We start from the raw sequence: 21594 nt of genomic DNA on the forward strand, positions 1-21594 counted from the left end.
TTTTGACCTCAAGGGTGGTGATATCTTAGATTTTAAACCAATTTTAGTAGAAACTTGTTAATAACTGAGAAAAGTATTTATATTTGGCCTACTTGATTAAATTACTTATAAACACAGCTACATCTTTTGCATAAAAGGAAATTACTTTCAGGAGATTTTTTTTTTATTTTTTATTTTAGATCTTAAAGAAGTATGCAAAGGTAGATACAACCTGACCTAATGAAGAAGCCAGGCATGGACCATTTCCTGTGGTGAAAAATCCACTGTCTTGAATTGTCTGTCAAGAATAAAGATTAGATGCTACTTGAGACCTCAACCTACTTCTTCTGTGCCAAATTCTAGAATAGTCTACCACCCGTGGTGTGGGTGTATAAATGACACACAAGAGAGGGACATTTGTTCTGTTATTTTTTCATTTTCACCACATAAATGGCATGAAGTATTCATGTCATACTGTGCTGGTTTTATGGTGTTATATCATGTGATTGGCCTTTGGAAATAGGCCTTTTGTGGCCTATTCAAAGATACAGAGTTCATTAGCTTTTTATTTTTTTTCAATAGAATGAGCAAAAATTGGTTTTGGCACCTGATGCCCACTCCAACATGGGATGATATCCTTATTTATAGGTTGCATATCTGCTAAAATAGCATCGTTGGTGCTGTAATTCTGATGACAGGGATCTGTGAACCACTATTTTAGAGCAGTAAGTACTGTAACTCAGAATTACTTTTTCTTCCTAAAAGCCTCTCGTTGCAGCTTTTCTGTCCCCCATCCTCCTTCCTTTGTGGTAACATTTCTTACATTACAGCAGAGTTTGCTGTGGGTCCCCTGTACAGTAAATTGGGAAAAGCAGTGTAGGATCACAGCAGGGCAGTTTTAGAGCCTGGCTTCCCTTGCACACACAGGTGACTCCTCCCTCTGAAGCTGTGAGGTTTCCATTTGGCATCTCTGGGAACAGACCCTTCCAAAAGGAGATAAATTTGTGTTGTAAAGCTTAGTCCTGTATTGTGTAGCCCCCCTCTTTTATGTCTTTGTTTTGATTTTTAAAAACTTTTTGTAAACTGGAACATAGCAAAGATCTTTTAAAAGAGTGAAACACGTATAAAACTGGATATTGGAGTTTAAATACTTGTTGCTTGTAAGATGCACTGTCTACAGGTGGCACTCATATCTGCCTCTGTTCCTCTCTCTCTACTTCAGCTCATTGTGAAAAATAATTTTGAAATTTTAAAGCCTCTTCCTGGGGACTGGGGAATATAACAAAGCCAAGATGTGTGGGAGGAGAATGGGGTTTGTGTGTGTGTGTCATGATTTTTGTCTGTGGAAGTCTCTACAGATGCTCATCATGCTGTTTGGAAAGTGAAGTAGCAAAGCCTTAAAACATGATATTTGTAGAATAATTTGGTAAATGCTGATGGTTTGGAAACCTCATGTATTGCACTTATCCTAAGCCTTCCTTTCCAGGGAATGTACTGACTAGCTGTGGTAGGAGGACTCTGCAATATTAGTTACAGTCATCTTGTTTGGGAAATGGTGGAAGAAATTTAGGTTTCCTTCATTGTAATTAATTATGGAGCCAGAAAAAAAGAGTTTTGCTTTTATAAAAGCATTTCTCATATATTTATGTCATGTCCTCTGCTTTAGCTTTTTGTTCTCTGATAGTGGCATTGCTTGTAATATCTTTTGATGTTTTGTGTGTGCCACCTTTCAGATGGGATATTCTGCCCACCTTGCTTGGTGCCATCCTAATCTCTTCAAAATGTAATCATTAGGAAAAAAAAAAAGTAAACAGTATTGCTGGTGTTACTGCTGATGGCCAGAAATGAAGAAATGAGGGGACACAAGGCAGTTCTATTTAAATAAAAGCTTATTTTCAGAAACAAAGGCTTATGGAGAAAAAGGGAGCTCTTAGTACCCCAATCACGTTTCCTGTTACGGATGAACCTACAGCAATGGATGCTATCAAAGTTGTCATATTTTATTCATGAGTTGTGGTATGCTTGGGTGAAATAAGAAAAGCAATGGTCCAAATCATAATTATGGTGTAAAAAGATAAAACAGTTATTATTGTGACTTTTAAAAAGAAATTATTAAATCTCTCAAATCATGTAAAACTCATGGAGAATGACTAAGTATTTTAGTTATTTATGGTTCTTTGTTGTGGGTGTTGTGAAACACTTCACCAATAGCGTTTATACTTATTTTGGGAGAAAATAGAAATGTGTGCCTATGTATGTTCCAAGAAACAAAGACCTCTAGAATATTGAATATAAACATAAAGAGGCTGACAGCAGAAATTATACTTCAGTAGAGAAGGGCTCTGACAAATGTATTATGCCTCATGTTATTATCATGCAGTTAATAAATAAAACAGACACCCAAGATTTAATTTGCTTTAGCAATAACATGGAAGTGATTTTTTCCTCAGGGAAAGAAAACAAAAGGGAGAATTAGTTCATGAAACATGTGTGGTTTAATGTTTGTATAAATCACATATAGTATAGAAAACCTCTGAAATCATCACATTTCAGCAATACACGACCTATGCTTTAAAAGTAATTAAAAAACTATTTACCCTTTCAAATCTTTGAGAGTTTTTGAATCAAGAGAGCACTTCAGGATATGCCTGCTTTGAACTTCAAGGATAATTTCATTGTCTTTAGTTGGATTATTCATGTGATAGAACGACTGGAAATTAAAACCTGTGTGTAGGTGTGCCCAGGTCTGTTAGCTGCATTAGGCATAGCAACCTCTCTCCACAGTGAAGAAACAAAGTCGTATTTTCGCTTAGTTGAAACTCCCCTTTTAATGAACTATTTCAAGTAGTATTTTGATTTACACATACAAGAAAGCAGATTTTCACCAGGGAGGCAAATCCTGATTTCTGTGTGGCTTCTGATTTCAACAAAGTCAGAGTAATTTAGGCATTCAGCTTGTCTCCTGCTACAGTGGAATCTAGATCTTAAAAATTTTTTTGAAGTGGATTATTTGTTGACTGTATCAGTTAAGTTCATGATAAACTTAGGAATCATAAAGCACTTCAGAAGTACTTGTGGTTTTTTTTTTTTTTTTTAAATATTGTTGCCATAAATTATGAGCAGTATTTACTATTACCTGTAAGAAAGAAAAGTGCTAAATGAGAAATCAGAATTATTACTTACTGCTCACAAATATGAATGGATCAATCTCTGTTCTATTAACCTTATATTTTATTTCTGGATTACAAGTACACTCAGAGTAATAGTGGGAGAAAATAAGACCAAACCTACTTTTAGTAGTTATTTGCAAAACTTGTCTTCTGTGTCTGATTTTTGATTTAGCAGCTCCTCACCTTCTGGTACCACATTAAATTTCCTTTAAACAAATGCTGAATGTGTTTCGTCAAGTTTTGGTATATATATAATTTTTTAAAAGCAATCTCTAGTATTTTTGTGTGATTTCAAGCATAGTTGAAAATGCTTTGTAGAAGGGGAGGAAAAAATTGCTTAGGTTGCTTTTGCATGAAGCTGTATTTTTGAGTGGCTCATTATTTGTGTGTGACATTAGTGTTTAATATATTCTTGAAATAGATCCCTGGAGTGGTCAGTATTCCTCCTGCAAAATGGATGGCACACTAGGAATGGTTCTTGGCAATTACTGCATTTTCCCAGTGCTGCCACTGGCTCTGTTCACTGTGTTGCTGGTTTAAGTCCACGCTCTTTCTGTTAAAATGTTATTTTCCAAATCGGCAAAGAGCAATCTTTATAGGCACAGTAACGTGATAACCTTATCTAATGTGAGTAAACAGTGGAAAAGATGATACAATCAGTGACTCCTGAACTAATTAACTAACAACACATGTAATTTGATTAACTCACATGATTTAAGAGCAGATTATGTGCTTTTAGTGATAGTGAACTTCTGGAGCATTTCAACAAAGCATTTAATTTAAGGGATCAACCATTTGTAAACAGCCTTGATTTCAGCACGAATCCCTTGAGGAAACAGCGGAGCCTACTTGAGGAGAGCTCAGCAGCTGCTAAAGATGCTGGAAATAAGTTCAAGTAGCTGCCTTGGGTAACAGGTGCAGTGCAGCCTCAGCAGAGTGGTACCTGCTGTTGACAGCAGCAAACCTGCTCCAAAGGCCCTTGGCTGACTGCAGGTGTCTCATTTGTGTCCTCAGCAGCCAGGTGGTTTGGTGGCCGTGTCAGTCACTGGGCTTTGAGTGTCACCAGGCTGCTGGAGAAGTAGCTCCAGTGCTTTCCTTGGTCATTCTGCTCATGTGGGTGGAAAAGACAAGGAAAAAGCCCTGGAGGTAGGAGACCAATATAAATTTTCTTGATGTATGGCTTTGCTACAGCTTCCTGCCGCTGTGGTTGCTCTGCCACGTTGGGCACCTTGGGGCTGGAGAAGCGCAGGTGTTGCCTTCACTCTTGGCCATGTGTTCCTTTCCAGGCCTTGTGCAGAATCTGCTCTGTTCAGAGTGCTCAACTGCCATGGTGTGGATGCTGGTGAGAGTCAGGGAAAAGCAGCAGTCTGATTTTTCCCAAACTACTCAAAGGAAAACAGAAAAGAAGGAGTTAATAACAAAGTTTAGCACCTGGTGTTGTTGACAAGATAAGCGCGTGAGGAACGTGATGTTTTAATAAAAGCGTGTTTACAAGAATTTTGCCTTCCTTGGACCAATGAGCTTGTTCTATCCTTTGGTTCTGTGAACCAGTCTATAAAAATGTGTCTGCTCCTACAATAAATCACTTCTTCTGCTTCCCAGAAGGAATCTGTGTTGCTGCTGTTGTTTCTTCACAGCTCCCTAGCCTTACAGTGACAGTCGTGGTTCAGTTTGAAACGCTGATAAAGCAAACAAAGGACTTAAGACTCTCTAATATCTACTTAATTAGCATGAGTGTGGTCACTCTAGCTGGTGCTCAAGTCAAGGCAATTCTCAAGAAGTGAAGAGTCTGATACTAAGCCTCTAAATCAGCTAAATTAGTGGATGAGGAGAAACTGTGATTTGATAAGTATTCTCTGTTTGATTTCTTCAGTGACTCAAAATTCTCCTGCCCCTGGCATCTGGTGTTACAGGACTGGGTTTGCAATGGCTTCCTGAAAGAATTTTTATTTATATATATAGATGTATGATTTTAAATGCTAGATAAATTTTGTTAGGAGAGACCTATTTGTAAACTAGTTTACAAACATGTATATCAAAATGAAAGTAATAAATGAGCACGTATAGCCAGGGGTAGTTTGTCATGATGCAGAAGCAGAGTTTACATTAAATTACACTATTTTTCCACCTTCTCTAGTAGAACTGCTTTTGCTGTATAGTCATGGGAACTTACCTTTGTGACATTAGCTGTTCACCCTGGTAATTGCTCCATCCTCTAATTTAATGAAAACCCATTAAACCGAAACAATAATTAAAATGAGACATCATCTCTGTAGGAGGCTTGCATATTAAAATCACCAAGCATTTCACTGCAGACGGATCTTATTCTTGAGAAACATTGTTTGAAGCAACATGTAAAAAGTGATTTACAATGAATAATCATAATTTAGAAACCTGTGCTGTTGAACATGATTTCCCACTGTTTATGACTGACTCTGAGTAGAGCTAGCAAGGCAAAAACATTTACAGTGTCTTTTCATGCTGGTAAGAATACTCAGAAGCAGAGACGTGCTTATGAGAAGACACCATGCTGTCTTTGGTCCTCCCTGTTTTCCTCCCCTAGTTTTTCTGAGAAGGGTGAGATGTTTTGACTCCTCTCTTTGGTTTGCTGGCAGGTCAAACAGGTGATGCTGGTCCCCACTCTTCCAGTGCAGGGGTCCCAGAGAGCTACAAAGTGCCAGCTTAGCACAAATTTAACCCAAATTTACATTTATTTTCCATTGGCAGTTCCCCCAGGCCGCTGAACCCTGTAATTTAGCCTGTGTGGAAGCAGTGCAGGCACATGGGTCTCTGCAGCACGGTGTGGGCTGTCTGCAGCCTTGGAGCTTTTGGCTGGGTTGAGCTCCCAAAGTGCTCTGAGGGATGTGCATGGCTTTGTGCCTTTTCCTACCACAGGAGCATGTTGGGAAGTCTTCTGTTTTCTTAGCATATAAAGAGAAATTTATGTGAATTTCTCCTCATGGCTGAAAATAAATAATTGGTGGTATCTGCAGACATCTACGTTTTGCTCCTGGTATGTAGGGAGGGACAAGTACCTGAAGCATTTCTCTGCTTGGCAGTGGAATGATTCTTTTTGGAGAAGATCCCCATAATTAGCCTTGTCATCCTTCTGGGGATTTTTGCATGTGTAGACTGAGGAATACTTTCACAAGGGTGGAAGTGAGTGGGAATGGACATTTATCACTGGTATTTTGCATTGTTGGTTGGTTGTTGTTTTTGTTTTCACCAATTCTTCAAATGATATTTTGTGAGACCAGTGTGCAGGAAGGGAATCAATGCACTGGATCCCACTTGACTCAGGGGCTTTGGTGAAGCACCTGCTTCAGTGAACAAGAATGTTTTTGTGATGGTTTTCTGTGTTTTCATCCTCAGCAACTGTTAGGAACTGCCTACACTGAGAGTTGCTAGTTTTGGATCATCCTTCTAATCTTGGTTTCATTTTTCTAAAGGTGGTGACTTAAAAAAAAAAAGTGGGGCACTGGGGTGATTTTTTTGTTTTGTTTTTTAAGTACAGTTTTCAGTTTTGCTGGATTTTGCCCATAGCAAGGTAAAAGCCAAAAAGATATAATATTCAGTTCTTTAATTGCTATAGCTTAAATCCAGATTCTCAGTTGTTGCAGGATTAATTTCTACTTGCTTGTCCAGAATGACTGTTCAAAGGTTTTACTGAAAGCATGTTGAAGCAAATAGCTTTAAAATGATTGAAGTTATCAATAAAACAATGTGTTCTGCAGTATGTTCTCTGCCAAGGGAAGTAAAAGGTGTTCAAGCAGGCTAGTGAATGATAAAATGTACCTATTGCTTTAGAAAATGAGTTGATTCAGAACTGAATTTTAGTATTTTTCCTCCTATGGAGGCATCTATTAAAGTAAAATTATTCCCCAGATGGATTGGGATATGGCTTTTAACAACTGGTGTACATTTTTCATCACTTAAAATTCCATCCCAAATGGTCATGTATTTCCCTTTGTACTGTGGATTGTTGTCACTGTCAAAGGAAGCTTGGTGAGACCTTTGCTTTCTTTCCTAGCATTACCCTTTTCCTTCTCAAACTCATTTTGTCTGCTTCTCTGTGGTGGTGATTTTCTTAATCTGTTTCTAGTGGACCATTTCTCTTTTCTGGGGCTTCTAATGTGTTCAGGGTTACAAATAGCAGAAGCCTGAGGTTTTAATTTTTAGTTGCTAGAGCTGGTGATGCATAAAGCATTGAATCCACAGAGGAAGATGTGACTTGAGAGATCTAAATCAGGTTGGGTAAGGACTGGTGCTGATCCCGAGTTATTGTACCTAATTCCATTTGGCATTTAGGGTTAGTGTGCACTGAAATATCTGAACAGTTTGTATGTGTGAGGCAAAGATTGGCCTGACATCGTTGGCCCCACAGCAGCATCACCATTCATTTGGTTTTATGGTGAAGTGAAAACACACCTATGCTAAAATATAAATTTGAGGCTTACTTTGAAGGTGCTGGTAGCGAGTGTTATGGGTAGTTTTGGGTAAAATTTCTCCGTGTGGCTCAGGGTGTAGGAGCTTGCTGGGGGTGCTGAGCCCCTGGGTCAGGGCAGCCCTGGGTGCTGCTTCCTCCTGTGGCTCTTTCTGGCTTGGCAGGGCTGTGCTGGTCAGGGGCTCAATGGGCTCCCAAGGGACCAGGCATCCAGGAGAAGGCAAAGGGGCATCCCTGGCTGTGGGGGAGATGGTGCCAGGGAGGGGGGATGATAGTAGCTAAATGGTTTTGGTTGTCTGTCCTGACAAACTGGACCATTGGTTTCTGTTTGGCACTTCTTCCTTGGACCCACAGCTTAAAAAAATAATTAAAACCAAGCAACATATGCTCTCTCTGACATAGGTGTGTCTTGTGCTTTTGTTCTGCTGAAGGTAGAAAGTTGCCTTTACTGGATGCTCTGAGATGATTTCTGTCTCTTGGACTTGCACATAACTGAGTGTGCTTGCTTTCTTTCATTGCTTAATTTTAGAACCACTCTGGTATGTTTTAAAAAACCCTCCAGACAGTCACTATTTCAAATTAAGGAAATATAATCACACAGAAGGGCATATGAAAGTCGTATCTGTGTTTGTTTATTTATTTTGCTGAGATTGCATTATCATTCAAGCATGAAGCGATGTTTCACTGAAGATTGCTGTATAAACCTATATTGTTCTATATTATGTAGGAAATATGACATTTCATTACAAGCAGACTGTTATTTTTATAGAGAGCATAAAAAGTATTTTGCCTTTCAGGCACCTGTGGTGAGGGGGTGTATGCATTCTCAATTTTTCCTCTTTTTTTTTCATTTTGAAGTGTGAAAATCTACCTGAAAGTAGAAGGCTCTTACTCTAAATGGATTGTACTCCCAGCTCATTTGTATGGTGTTTTCTGCAGAAATCAAGCAAAACACAGCCATGACCTTCCCAGGGATGGTGTGTGCCAGAGAGCTGTGGGGCTGTGCCATGGGGCAGCAGCTGGGCCATGCCATTCTCTCCTCAGACCCCCTCCTTCCCAGCATTCGGCTTCCAGGCTGCAAGCCCAGGTTGTGCTGGGCACTCTCAGCTCCAAAATCCCAGACCCTGTGCCCTCTGGATCACCCCCAGCCTTCCCAGGCTGCATTTACCATCTCACCATGGAACCCAGTGGGAAAGTTCCCTTGGAAAGTTCCCTTGAGATTAGGCTGTGCAGAGCAGCATTTTTATGGACGTTTTTGCATCAGCAAGTAAAGTTTTCACCTGGCTTGCAGTAGGGATGTCCCAAGGTGCTGGGAATGACTGGACTTGCTCCCTCAATACATAGCACTGTACTTAGAAGTGTGTTAGCTTCTAAAAGCCTGGTTATATAACTTCCTTTTTACCAATTACAGTGTTGCAAAGCAGTCTGTAAATAATATTTATTACCCTGCAGTTTTGACCCAACACTCTGGAATTTCGGAACTTTGGATCTTACTGAATTTAATCAACAGAAAATAAATATCAGTGTTTCATGTTATCTGTGAAGAGATGGTAGAGAATAGAAAATATTTCAAAGTGTGTTTCTAACTGAAGTAGTCAGTGCACTGATGAACCATGGATGATTCTAAGCAAGGAGCCCTGTATTTTTGTATAAAATTTGATAGATAGGTGGTGGGATGTGAGCTTTCCTATAATGAGAAACTGTTGTACTTTGCAAGGCTTGACTGAAGTTTAAGCATATATGTTCCACTGACAGCACTGCCTGTGCTTTCATGTGAAAGAATTTTTGCAAGCTTTGTTAAGTCATATTTTATTTCTGGTAACTGTAACACCTTTAAGGAAAAAAAAGTAAGATATGAAGGGTTTTAACCTTCAAGAAATGATAATCATCTTCATCTGTCAGGTCTTGGTTATTTTACCTCTGAGTCTTACTTGTGCCTTGGAACGTGCTACCAGTGGGTTGTCTGTTTCTGTAGATAACAAACTGGATATTGGTGAATTTATGGGTCTGTGGGAGACATAGTTTTGTATCTCCTGCATCAGCTTTTTTAAAAGAAACTACATTTTATTTATGACCAATAATAACACCTGCTAGGTGAAGATAATGATACAGATAACAAAAGCTAATAGATAAAGACAAAATCTGGTCTTCTGTGCTGGATTGTTTATTCTTCTATTCCACTATATGATGGCAGTGGAGATGATTTCTGCTCTTGGAAGCTTTATCCTCTGCTATGGTAAAAGTGGCACTGGACAGACAAGTAGTTTGTTGCTGTAAAATGGGCACTATATTAATCAGGGGAATTTGAGTCCCTGGAAAAGATTTTTAAATGATGACTAGTGGTTTTGGATGTCTAAGTGTAGTACTTTTCACTGTGAGCCTTTCAGAGTGCAAGCATGTTACAGCTCTGGTGTGGAAGCTCATTTGGAGGGCTTTAAGCTGCACAGGAAAAACTGAGACCCCAATTACAAAACATGCTTGAATACTTTTTCCTTGGAGTTTGGTTTCAGTCCATGACATTCCCTCAGTAGTTGTGTGTTTGAGGTTTTAGGTTTTTTTCCAAGCCACTCTCTCTCCTCTGTCTGCAGAGCCTCATTTAATGACACAATGGGGCCTTTTAATAATGTTGGGGACTTTTTTTTTTTCCCATGCAGTGAAATTCTGAATTGTAATTTTCATCACTGCTTTGTGTGTTACATCATGCATGCTGGGCTGGATTCTCAGCATTCAGTGGTGTTCTCTGGTTTCCTACCAGCTGAGAATTTGTGCCAGCATTTTTGGCTTCAGAGTAAAACCTTTGGAAAGCAAGCACACTGGATTTCTAATTGGTTGTGATATCCAGGAACTGCAAGTGGCTCAGGTCTTGCAAATGTGTGACAAGGGCCCAGCATGAGAGGCATGGCAATGGGTGGGAAGGTGAAATGCCATGATTTCTCTGCTTTGTTATTAATTGTCTTTCATAATGATGATGTATAGTGAATAAAAGGCTGAGTTAAAACTGGTGGGAGATGATGCATTTGAATCTTAGCAGACCAGCTGTGAGAAGGCATGATGCTGCTTGGACATCATCAGGATTTGTGAGGCTGGAATGTTTCTGCATCTGCCTGGTCAAGCTGTAGTTTTATAAATATTGTATGAGCTGTCATTCTTTGCTTGTTTAAACTGAGAAATCCCTGAAACGGCCATGGATTGCAAGCATGTCTTGTATTTAATTCTCAGGCAGGAGCACAGCCATATAGCATTATTAGCAATAATCCATCTCTGCCTTACACTGTGCAAGGACAGGTTTCCTGTGATGTGCAGGGAAGAGGTGGTAACAGAGTCAGTGGTAAAAACTGAAATTGGAGCGTGGTGAATTGTGTTGGGAGAGGCTGTGTCTGAGATTTCTCAAATTTTAGGGCCCTATTTATCTGACTGCAGCACACCTTATTTACTGCAACTTAATCTGCTTGCAGCAGACACAAATGGCTCAGCATCCTGTCAAAAAATCCGTCAGAAAATCACTAGCTGACCAGTTGTGAACGTGTCAGAGTGACAAGTGGACATGCTGACAAGATATGGCATTTGGGTTTTTTCACTGAAAAAATGCAGTGATGGATCATGGCAGATGACTCTCTAAAATGAAAAATATTGATGTGAAAATGAAAAATGTAATCTGAATCTTTCTGACTTAGCATTTTTACTAGACTGTTATTTCCTTTTTTTTTTTTTCCCCCTTTTAAAAATAAAATTCTTAGATACAGAAAGAGAAATCCACGCAGCACCCCATGTGAGTGAGAAATTAATTCAGCTCTTCCGGAATAAAAGTGAGTTCACGTTTCTGGCCACTCTGCAACAAAAGCCATCGACTTCTGGAGTTATACTGTCCATCAGAGAGTTAGAGCACAGGTAAGAGGAATTTGTTTCTCTCTCCCTTGCAGCAATATAAAAGATACTGAGTGCCCTGTGGTCTGTTTGGACAATGTGTTGAAATGGTAGATGTAAAATCTAATATGCAAGTTAGAGCCTTTCGTCATAGTTTGCTATTTGCTACTTTTTTCTAGTTCTTTTTTTTTTTTTTTTTTTTTTTTTTTGTTATAGGAGGAATTCATTATTTATGTATCCCAGTCCATAAAATAACTTAAACAGAAAGATCAAAGCCAATGTAGTATAGATGCAGGGCAGTTTGGAAGTTACAAACCTTGCAATGCAATTTTCCTGACTAGTTTATTATATGTGCTTTGGCGTTTGCTTTTTCATAAAAGTTAAACTTGCACTTTTCTTGCTTCACTATGTTTTATAACATTATAAAAGAATACATTTTCTTTGAGATTCAGCAGTTAAGCTATTAAGCAATTAAGCTGCCTGTGCTTGCATATAATACTGTGTGTGTTTTCTTCCCAATATAAATCCATTATATTCCTATTTCATGTATGACTTTTCTCTCCCCCTGCCCCCTTTTATTTTTTTTCTGGTTGTCAGTGTAGGAGGAAAAAGAGGTCACTTTGATTATCTGTTTTAGTGGCAGACATCAGTTTATTCCAAAAAAAGGTGTACTTTGTTTTATGGTCCATAATACAATTCCAATGATGTTTTGATGCTTCAAAGTGTATGTTGTATCAAACAGTCTCCTATTTGTAACTTTGTTAATGCTTTTAAAATAATTTCTTAGGTCTTGAAGGACATTTGTGTCTAGTCTGACACATGAAAGTCTAGTGCTGCTCTTTCCTGTTGTAATACAAGTAATGGGACATTCTTTGGTTGCTCCCATTTCAAATCTAATGCCAGTTTTTCTGCAGCACTTCTATTAAAATAATCCTACTGGTATTTGTCTTAATCATGTACATGATACTCAATTTTTAGCCCAATATCTTCCGTTTTTGATGAGGAAGTATATGAAGGAGAAGGCAGTGACTTCATCGTGGCCAAATTGTCAATGATGCTTTTTGCCAGTGCAGCAGCAGAGATGCCCAGACAAGCCTCCCCAGTTAAGGGGAGGACTTTGCTATTCAATATCCCTAGTCAATACTTTTCTGTCACCTCTACTTTTCTTTTACTTTATTCTTTTTGCATTTTTCAGGCCACTGTCTCAGTCTAGAAGAATATTGTTTTACATTATAAAGGGATGCTTCCCTCCATCTCTTCCCATTCTCCTTCTCTTACTCTATCATTCCTTTTGCATTACTTTTCAATTTCTCCAAGCTTTTTCAGGTCATTTGAAGTCATGGTTAACAAGATCAGTTTGCCATGTTAAGAGTTTGTTTATTATTTATTTGAGAAAGAGAACATTGAGGATAGCCATTGAACAGAAAAATGCTGTCACATGCCTGCACTTAGCAAAATCCAAGGTCAAACTAGACAGGCAATGGTGATTATACAATGCAAGGCACATGGATTTTTAGATATGGAATCTACTGAATGCAGCTCCTTGAGTCCTCAGTCTTGACAGGCAGAGGCTTGAAGGGAGATGTGCTATGCAGGAGTAATCTTGGTTGAACAAAATACACTGCTGTTGTCCTCTCTGGCACTGAGGTTATCTATAATATTTAAAATGATGACATCTGCTTAAAAATACATAGAGTTGAAGGATTGCCTGCTAGTCTCAGTTCAACCTTTGCAGCTCTGTGCAGTAACTGAGGAAGTTTCAGTCTGTAATTCCATGCAGGAGTCAGAGCAGGCATGTCTGGTGTTGCTCCTGACTGCTCTACTCCAGTGGCTTACTGGGGCTGGCCTGTTTTGGCCTCCCTGTGTATCCCCTAAAGCCATTGCTTGTTTCTCAGGTTGCCTCTCAGACCTTGCTAAGGATCCTGCTTTCATACCCCCAGGTCTTTGATGACAGAAGTTAATAAAATGGATGACGATGGAGAAAATATTTTTTAACGTGGATGAGAAGTAGAGAACAAAGATTTGGGGCACTGCTGAAGATGATCCTGCTTAAATTAGATCAGTGTAATAGCAGAACTTTCACGTTGAGAATTTTTGATGTTTCTCTAATAGCTCCACTCACTCTATAGCTTTGCATGGGAGCTGAAATGGGTGCAGACACATGTCACAGGGCAAACCTTTTATTAATTGTAGCTCCTACTAAGCTTCTGATAATTATCGTGGTGCTGTTCTTGATGACATCCATTTTTTTTTTTTTTGGTCAAACTCTTTCAGTTTCCCCTGTGTGAAAACAGACACTGTAAAGAGGATAATAAAAAGCATCTTTATTTCATCAGGAGCAAGATGTGTGAGAACAAATATAAGGGTACAGTTGTTCCTTAACCAGTATAGAGTTTGACTATGGAAAACACAAGAACTCTTATCAATTTCTTCTCTTTGTGCACAATAGGAGATATTACAGTTAAAGGCTTGCTTTTTTTAACTTACCAGCATATAAAAAGTGGCCAAATTTTCAAAAGTTCAAGCCTTCAAGAGGTCAGCAACAAGCAAAAAAAAGCAGCTCTGTTAGCTGTATACCAGAGTTCATGTCTCTATGGAAAATGTCTTTGTGTTTTTTTTTTTTTTTTTTTTTTTTGTTTGTTTGTTTGTTTGTTTGTTTGTTTTTTTGTTTTGTTTTTTTTCTTGAAGTCAGTAATTTAGATATACTGTTTTGTTATTCTAAATGGATATTTTGTAGCAATTTGAGATTTGCTGTTGATTTATATCACCATTTGATGGACAGGACCATGATGACAAGCATCTTTGTTAACAATTTATTGAATCAGTTTAATGATAATAAAGACTTTGTTTTCATGCTTCGAATGTTTTAAAGTAAGTCTTGGAAAACGGAAATCTTAATTAATGCAAATAAATTCTAATTGGACAGTCTGATAGTTGGTGCAGACTGTGTGTATAGTTACCTGGAATGAAGTGGTAAATCTGAATATTATATTTTCTTTTCTGAATTAGAGATAATAAAAAATAATATAGGATGGACAGATGTTACTTGGGGATGCAGAAGGTGGAAGCTGTTTTTTTGATCAGTGAATTATGCTAGCCAGTTTTTCCTGGATGAGCTTTGTGAGCTGTTCTGCTCACAGCCTTTGACTCTTTAGACCACCAGAACTCTTTAGAAAGGCAATCAAGATATTTATTAAAATGCCATCCACAATGAATTCCTCATTTCAGCAGTGATTTCATACACTTTCACTGAAGCTGTCTACTGCTCTGGCCTTGCCTGGTGCAGAGCCCAAGAACATAACTTAGATGGAGTCAGCATTGCCTTTCAGCTGTTTAATCTCAGGGTCTGAGATACATTGATGGTTCTTCTCCACCACTGGCCAAGATCAGCAGCTGGAGGAACATGTTAAGGATGCTCAGGTACCCATATGTCATTCTTTCTGAAGTGTTCCATAATGGGAGATCTCATCGTGACAGAACAAAGGATTGAGTCACAAGATGATTGTTTTGAAGATTTTCTTACAGGAAGCATTAAAAACTTTAATTTTTTTTTTTTTATATACTTGTAACATGTGTCTAGGACCTGAACTTCAGAAACTTTATTCCATGACAGATATCTGGAAACCTGTAAGCTGATTGTACTGCTATAGTGAAATGGATTTACTGAGTAGATAATCTGCCCCTTCACTGTGTAGCAGCAAGCTGTGTTAATATAAATATTCAGGAGGATTCTGATCAATGTGTCAGGCTCATAGTGATTCTTTTATTCCTTTCAGGTCCATTTTGGGTGAGGAGGTAAAACAGGCATGAGGCTCCAGTCCATTGTTAGATACTTCTCCTCAGTGAACAGCTCCTGACACTGTTGAGGAGCAGATAGAAACCTGTATGTTCACAAAAAACAGCTGGAAGGCTACCAGACCATTATATGTTTAATTAAAAACACAAAGGGGTAATAAGCTAGTTAAATTATTCACTGAAACCTAGCTGATCAAAAGAAGCCTCTGCGAGTGACTTCTGACCCTAGTAGTAAACCTGAAAAATTGGATTTACTCCCTGCCATGTTTCAGATTATTCTCTGCAAGATGGATATATGCATATTGGATTCCAAGATGCCCAGGATTCAGAAAGGGAAGGGAAAACTCTGCAGATGTATCCATTAACCTTTTTCTTTTAGGGTAAAGGGCACATCTTTATGAATATTTATATGTTGAATTGCTAAACTGGAAAGCTCTAAAGAGAATATAAAGATTGAGCCTTACTTCCAGCCCTCTGAATGAGTTGATGTTAAACATGTGAGGCATTTACACATTTTTTTCCTTCTCAAAAGGTCTTTAGATATGCAAATACAAATAGAATTGTGCTCACCTGCTTCTGTTCTCAGGGTTAAAGTATGAAAAAGAGAAAAGTGAAGAAGAACTGTTATATAAATCTTCCACTGATTTAAGCACTGTGAGAGAGGAGTTACTACTGGAGGAGTTACCTTCCATCCTGTGGCTTCCTGCTGAGAGCAGGTGTTTTATGTACACTAGGCTGACAATTGTTGTCTCTCTGAAGCATTAACATGCTGCTCATAACCAGCTGTTGAAATGCATTCATTGGACCACGTTGGCAATTGGAGGAGAATGGCTGACAGTTTGAAACTCTTTTAACCTGAATTTGGACAGTGCAGAAATGTTATGGTCAGCCAGGAGCAGGATGTGTGGGTCCCCCAGGAGTCTGCTCCAACATGCTGAGTTATTCTGCTGGATTGTTTTATGACCCTCTGATACAGGCAAAGAACCAGAATGCCTCAAACTTACACTAAATGCAACTTTCTGAAAACTGTCTGCTGAATTTGGGCTGCTCATTTGGAATGTTAACTCCCCTAGTTAATAAGACAGATGTTATAAATGTTCTTTGCGTGGTTGAGGTGGTCTGGGTGATGTGTGTGGTTTTTTGGGGTTTGTTTGCAGTTTTGTGACATGCCTGTGTGCTCTCTCTGCTCCAGGCACTGTCTCCAGAAAGGGAGGGGATGGCAGTGGAAACCCTGATGGTTGCTGGCTGTGGAAAGCTGCCAGAGATTTAGGCAGTGGGGCAAGGAAGGTGGAGGCTGCCTGGGACTGAGGGCATCAGGATGGAGCAGACATGGCCTGGCCCTTGAGAGCAGGCAAAGGAAAAGATTTTTTTTTTCCCTGAGAATCCAGGAGAAATGTGTTTGTTGTCTGTTACCCAGTGTGCAATAAATCAATAACTACACACTTGAGAGTGATATCAATTATTTATTTCAGATCTGCACAAGCCTGGGTGCTTGGTGGTTTCACACAAACCAAGCACACCAACAGGACTTCACACACCCTTGTTTGTACACAGAAGTCCAGAGCTGGTAACTTTCCAAGTACAGCCCCTCAGTTACTACTGCTTAGTAGTTTCCATACAAGTTTGGTAATCTGAGATAACTTCTGTGCATGCCTGAGGGGAAGGGTCTTCACCTGGGCACATGTCTAGTTGACATCTAGGTGTGATTTTTTTGTTATAATGGAGGTAGTTCAGCTAAGGGATGCATGGACTTTGAGTTTTTTGCCAAGTTAGCAGTGTATAAATAGGCATACAAGGACATACTGATTTACTATATCTTTATAGTTTATTAGTTCTAGGGTGCTCTTCACTAAGGCATGGTAGTTGTTTCACTGATTAAATGTCCTTTCTTGCTGATTAGGAAAGTCACAATTAGCCAACTTAAAGTGTCTAAAGAATACTGACCAGTCCAGAGCTAAGATGATTTTGGCATATTCCATGTTTTGCAACATGTGGAATTTGCCATAATGTAAGAAATCACTGAAAAGCTGCTGAATTTGAGAGATTAAAGGGAAAAACCTTTCTTCTAAGGACACCAGTTAGGGTAATTTGCTTTCAAATACTGTAGTTTTATTCACGTGGCAGACCTCATTAGTTTAAAAAGCTGTTATCCTATTGTTTTATTAAAATCTGGCATTTGGAGACTGTGGATTTGGGGATCCCCTGAGCTGAGCTGTTGCTGCAGTGGTGAACATGAGGGAGGGAGGGACTGGGCAGGGCTGTGCTTTGTGGGGTCTGTCTGGTCACACTGGCAGCTCTAGGCTTCTGCACACCCACAGAGATCCCTGGGCTAATGCTGGCTCAGAATCCCAAAGTAGCCAGCCCCCATTCACAAAGTGCTCAGGTACCAGTGCTTTGTGGATTGCAAATGGTTCACTGGGGAAACAAACCTTTGGCCAAGGGCTGTAACAGCAACTGCAGGATGTGAGTGTACAAGGTGACTTGGTGTTTGTTGGAGTGGTGATACAGAGGAATGAAGGTTTTCTTTTGTCAGGTTACTTTTCAGTAAAGTTAAGGCAGTGTTTAGTGTGAGGGTGGTTTTTTTTGTTGTTTTTGTGCGGGTTTGTTGGGGTTTTTTTTGAGGTAAATTGAAGGATTCATAACTTCAGCTTACTTCAGCCAGACTTTTTTCTGTCCTGCTGGCTGTGCTAGCTCTGAAGCCTGCTAAGATGCTGTACTATTTTTAGGTGTAGTGTGGTACTACCTACTTGGTTTATTAGGAGTAGGAGAGAAACCAGGCTTTTTTTTTTCAGATAGTAGGCAGGTTGCAGCTATGGTGAAGGTAGATTTTTAGACATATAAAATGAAAACAAAATGCTTAAGGTCAGTCCTTACAACACATACCATGGAAATATGTAGCTGCTTTATACCAGCTCTGACTCCAGCTGTCTTTTACCTAGTAGGCAGATGTTGGGATTACTTTTTTCTTTATATGATGAAAGAGGAAAGTAAATTTGTATTAGGAAGACCTTTGCCTAGTTGCAGGTACACAAACACATCATAAATGCTTTATGCCTTGCAGCTTGCATGCCCAGCTGCCTTGTGTAAGATGGGTAGAACAAAAGACAAAATGTTTATAAATATTCTATACTAATAGAAGGTGTCAGTGTGGGAGTGTTTATTGTTAAATGTTTCAAGCTAGGCTGGTAGAACACAATTACTGTTGTCCTCAGAGTGGTCTGAATAGAAAAATAAAGTCATTTAATTGACTGGGTTTAGTTCCTTTTGCTTGAAATGAAAGGATAGAAACGTTTGGAAGAATCTTATTTAGGTAGCCAGTAGCACAGTGGTGTTGCACTTTCAGGCTTTTAGTTGAGAGGTTTGAAAATGTTTAGTATTACATTTTGGCTATACTGGATTTGCTTGCATAGAAGGAATACTTTTGGAATAGAGTAGGAATAGAGTTGGTGATGCAATATATGGGATTCGACTTTTGTGTTTCCCTTTGTAGAAAGTTAATCTGATTTATAGCAACAAATTTCCTTGTCACAGGTGATGCTTCTATTCATGACAGCTTTTGTGCTGCCTGATGTCAGCCTGACTTTGGTGATATCAGTGTGTAACCTCTGCCACAGCAGTGAGCCTTCAATGCGGCATAAATGATGATTTGCCATGTATGGTTTTGCTGTGCAGCCTCTCGGTCTGTCTTTATTTAAAGCAGCTGTAAAAAGCAGCTTTGGATGGTTTGTAAGTATGGATGTTAAGGAAGCTTCCCTGTCTTACCATCCAGGGCCACTCTGGCAGTCACAGTCACACCACAGGAGACTCTCACTGCACCAAAAGTGTTCCTCGAGATGCACATGCACTGGAGGAGTAGATCTGTGCTCTTGAGCACATGAAGAGCATTTCTTCAAAACTCAGTGTTTCACAATGCTTAATGCTTCAGAGCTTGGCATCTCACCCTGTCACTTTATAGTAACTCGGGTACAAGAACAGCGCCTGTGGAAGCGACTGAAATATTTGCCTTGACAGCTGTAACTTGTTCTGATTTTGCATCTGCACAGAGCTGTGGTGACAACTGCAAAGTGAGTGTTTCCTTTAGTTTGAAGAGATGTATCTTTTCTTTCAGAGGCACTGCTTTTTCTCACCATGGCTTCCTCACTAACAGGGGTAGTGCCTTGGGCAGGTGCCTGCCAGCTTATCTGCAGCACAGTGCCCAGTGCCTGCTCCTGCCCTGCTTTGCTTTGCACTGAGGACTGCTAAAACAAGATCCACTTACTGCCATGCCCCTGTCCAGGCTGAGCCAGCACAGTGTGCCCCACTGTGCACACACACTCACTTGGTGGTAAGGAACAGCAAAAGGCCAGAGGAGTAATGGCCTGTGATTCATGACAGAATCCCTGTAGATTGAAAATCCTGAAATCTCTGTGATAATGGATGCAGATTTGTTGCCTGTCTCTAAATACACCATGAAGTGTTCCTACAAAGATGCTAAAGCACAGTCTTGCCTGAAGCCATTCTTATCATGAAATAGCACAATGCTATTGTGAAATGAAAAAGCTATGTGCACAAACAAGTCTAAATAGACGTATTTTTTCAGAAGCTTGCTGAATTTATAGCTGGTGACATAAAGATGACAGATCTCTGGACTTCTCCTGAATTTACATTGTTATTAAAAAGAATTTAAAATTATGCCTTGGCCAGACTCACAGATATTTCCCAGAAGTTTCTGTGCAGTAATTGTCTGATTTTTTATGGCAGTGATTTTTTCCCCAGCATTTGGGAGGCCTGACATCATCATGTTGCTGTGGCCTGTGCAAGGTGGATGGGGCTTCCATCCTTGAACTCCTGTGGTTTTTGTGACCTTCTGCCATACAACGTTAAGCAGATACACAGTGCTTTGACTAGATGGCAACCCCAAGTTTGTACATATTTGCAGGGATGCCATCTGTGCCTGCTGCTTTGCCCTGGGACATCTGTTCAGTAGCTCTAAGAGCATCTGCTATAAAGTGCTGGTGCTGCTCCTTGAAAGAGGCTGTGGGGCTTCATTTGGCACTTGGTCAAAGATAATGGAAGTTGTAAAGTCAGAATGATAGCTCTGCTTTATTTATGTTTGATTGTGATAAGGAGGAAGGTTGCCAGAATTGAATGCAAAAAGTAGTTCTGCTTTAGTTCTTAGAGCTCTTATAGGAACATTTAATCTGCTTACCCAATTGCACTGCTGTCTGCATGTGGGATATTTTAGTGCTTGGAGATAGGTGTTGGGTTGGTAGAGATCAGGAAATGAAGTGCTGTGTACCCTAAGGATATTCTGGAGGACACCAATCCTGCTGTCCTTCCTTTGGCCACTTGAATAATCTAAGAGCAGTAGAACCTTTGAATGAACGTGGTGGTGTTTGCCACAGGATAAGAGCTCTTCTGTGGGTTGATAGGATGAACAGGTGAATGTTTCTTTAATGCAGGTGGTGGATTAAGCCAACTCACCTTATAGAAATACTGTGCCTTTTCTGCTTCAGGTGTTTGACATGTTCTTATTTAATGTTGATTGTGACTTTCCCAAGTTTTTTGGTCATTACATCTGTAACTGTGTCAAGCTTTATCCTCTCCCTACAATATTTTTGTGTGAGGTATGTAGGGGTTGCAAAAACTGTCAGGAAGAATTGTAAACTATCTTGAATCAATTGTGGAATAATACTGTCCTTCTGGAAGGCACATTGCATGACCTTAAAATATCCCAACTTTTTTTTGATGTGCATAAAATCAGTCTGAATTTAGCAATGTTTTTCTCTTATACGTTGGGATTTGAATGAGAGACTGCAGATAGACCTATAAAAAGCATTTGAATTCTATAATTGTACAAAAGAAGCCAGCAGTAATTTACATGCTTAGCAAATAGGGAAATTCTACTAGTGGGAGAATTCCAGCCAAGGTCGAATTGCATTGCTGTTCCATAAAAAACAAGCTTTCTTTAATGCATGTCTTCTGAGAACTTAATCTGTCAAAATACATATCAACTTCTGATCATGCCCCTTACTTAAAATGTATGAAAATATGAATTGTTGCTGAGAAATAACAAACAAAACAAGAAACAGTGCTAAGAAGTTGGCAAGGAGATTACTGTCTCACACCTTTCTTCCTTGAGGAAGGTGTGGAGGAGAGTGGCAGGCCCTGACTGGAGCACAGGCTGACACAGGCTTCGTGCAGATGCAGAATCAGAGATTGTCACAATACTCAGGGATCTCTCTTGGGCTTTTGGTATGGATTTCATGGCAGCATTCAGAGTTCACACTGAACAAGGATACATATATTCAGATGGTCCCAGATGTTGCAGTCTTTTCAGTTACCCTGATTCATTCCAACCCT

At 39.5% G+C, this 21594-nt stretch overlaps 1 protein-coding gene across 3 annotated transcripts in view; it reads left to right on the top strand.

Moving 5' to 3' along the window:
• The window catches only part of NELL1 (neural EGFL like 1), a 291138-nt gene that overhangs the window by 13635 nt on the left and 255909 nt on the right, over positions 1–21594 (top strand). For all 3 annotated transcript variants that reach the window (XM_088175603.1, XM_088175604.1, XM_088175605.1), the window contains exon 3: positions 11331–11481. In XM_088175603.1, the coding sequence (XP_088031729.1) occupies positions 11331–11481 (151 nt within the window). The remainder of the gene's footprint in view (positions 1–11330; positions 11482–21594) is intronic.

This window comes from Sturnus vulgaris, chromosome 18, assembly GCF_052056855.1.
Source record: "Sturnus vulgaris isolate bStuVul1 chromosome 18, bStuVul1.hap1, whole genome shotgun sequence".
NCBI lineage: Eukaryota > Metazoa > Chordata > Aves > Passeriformes > Sturnidae > Sturnus > Sturnus vulgaris.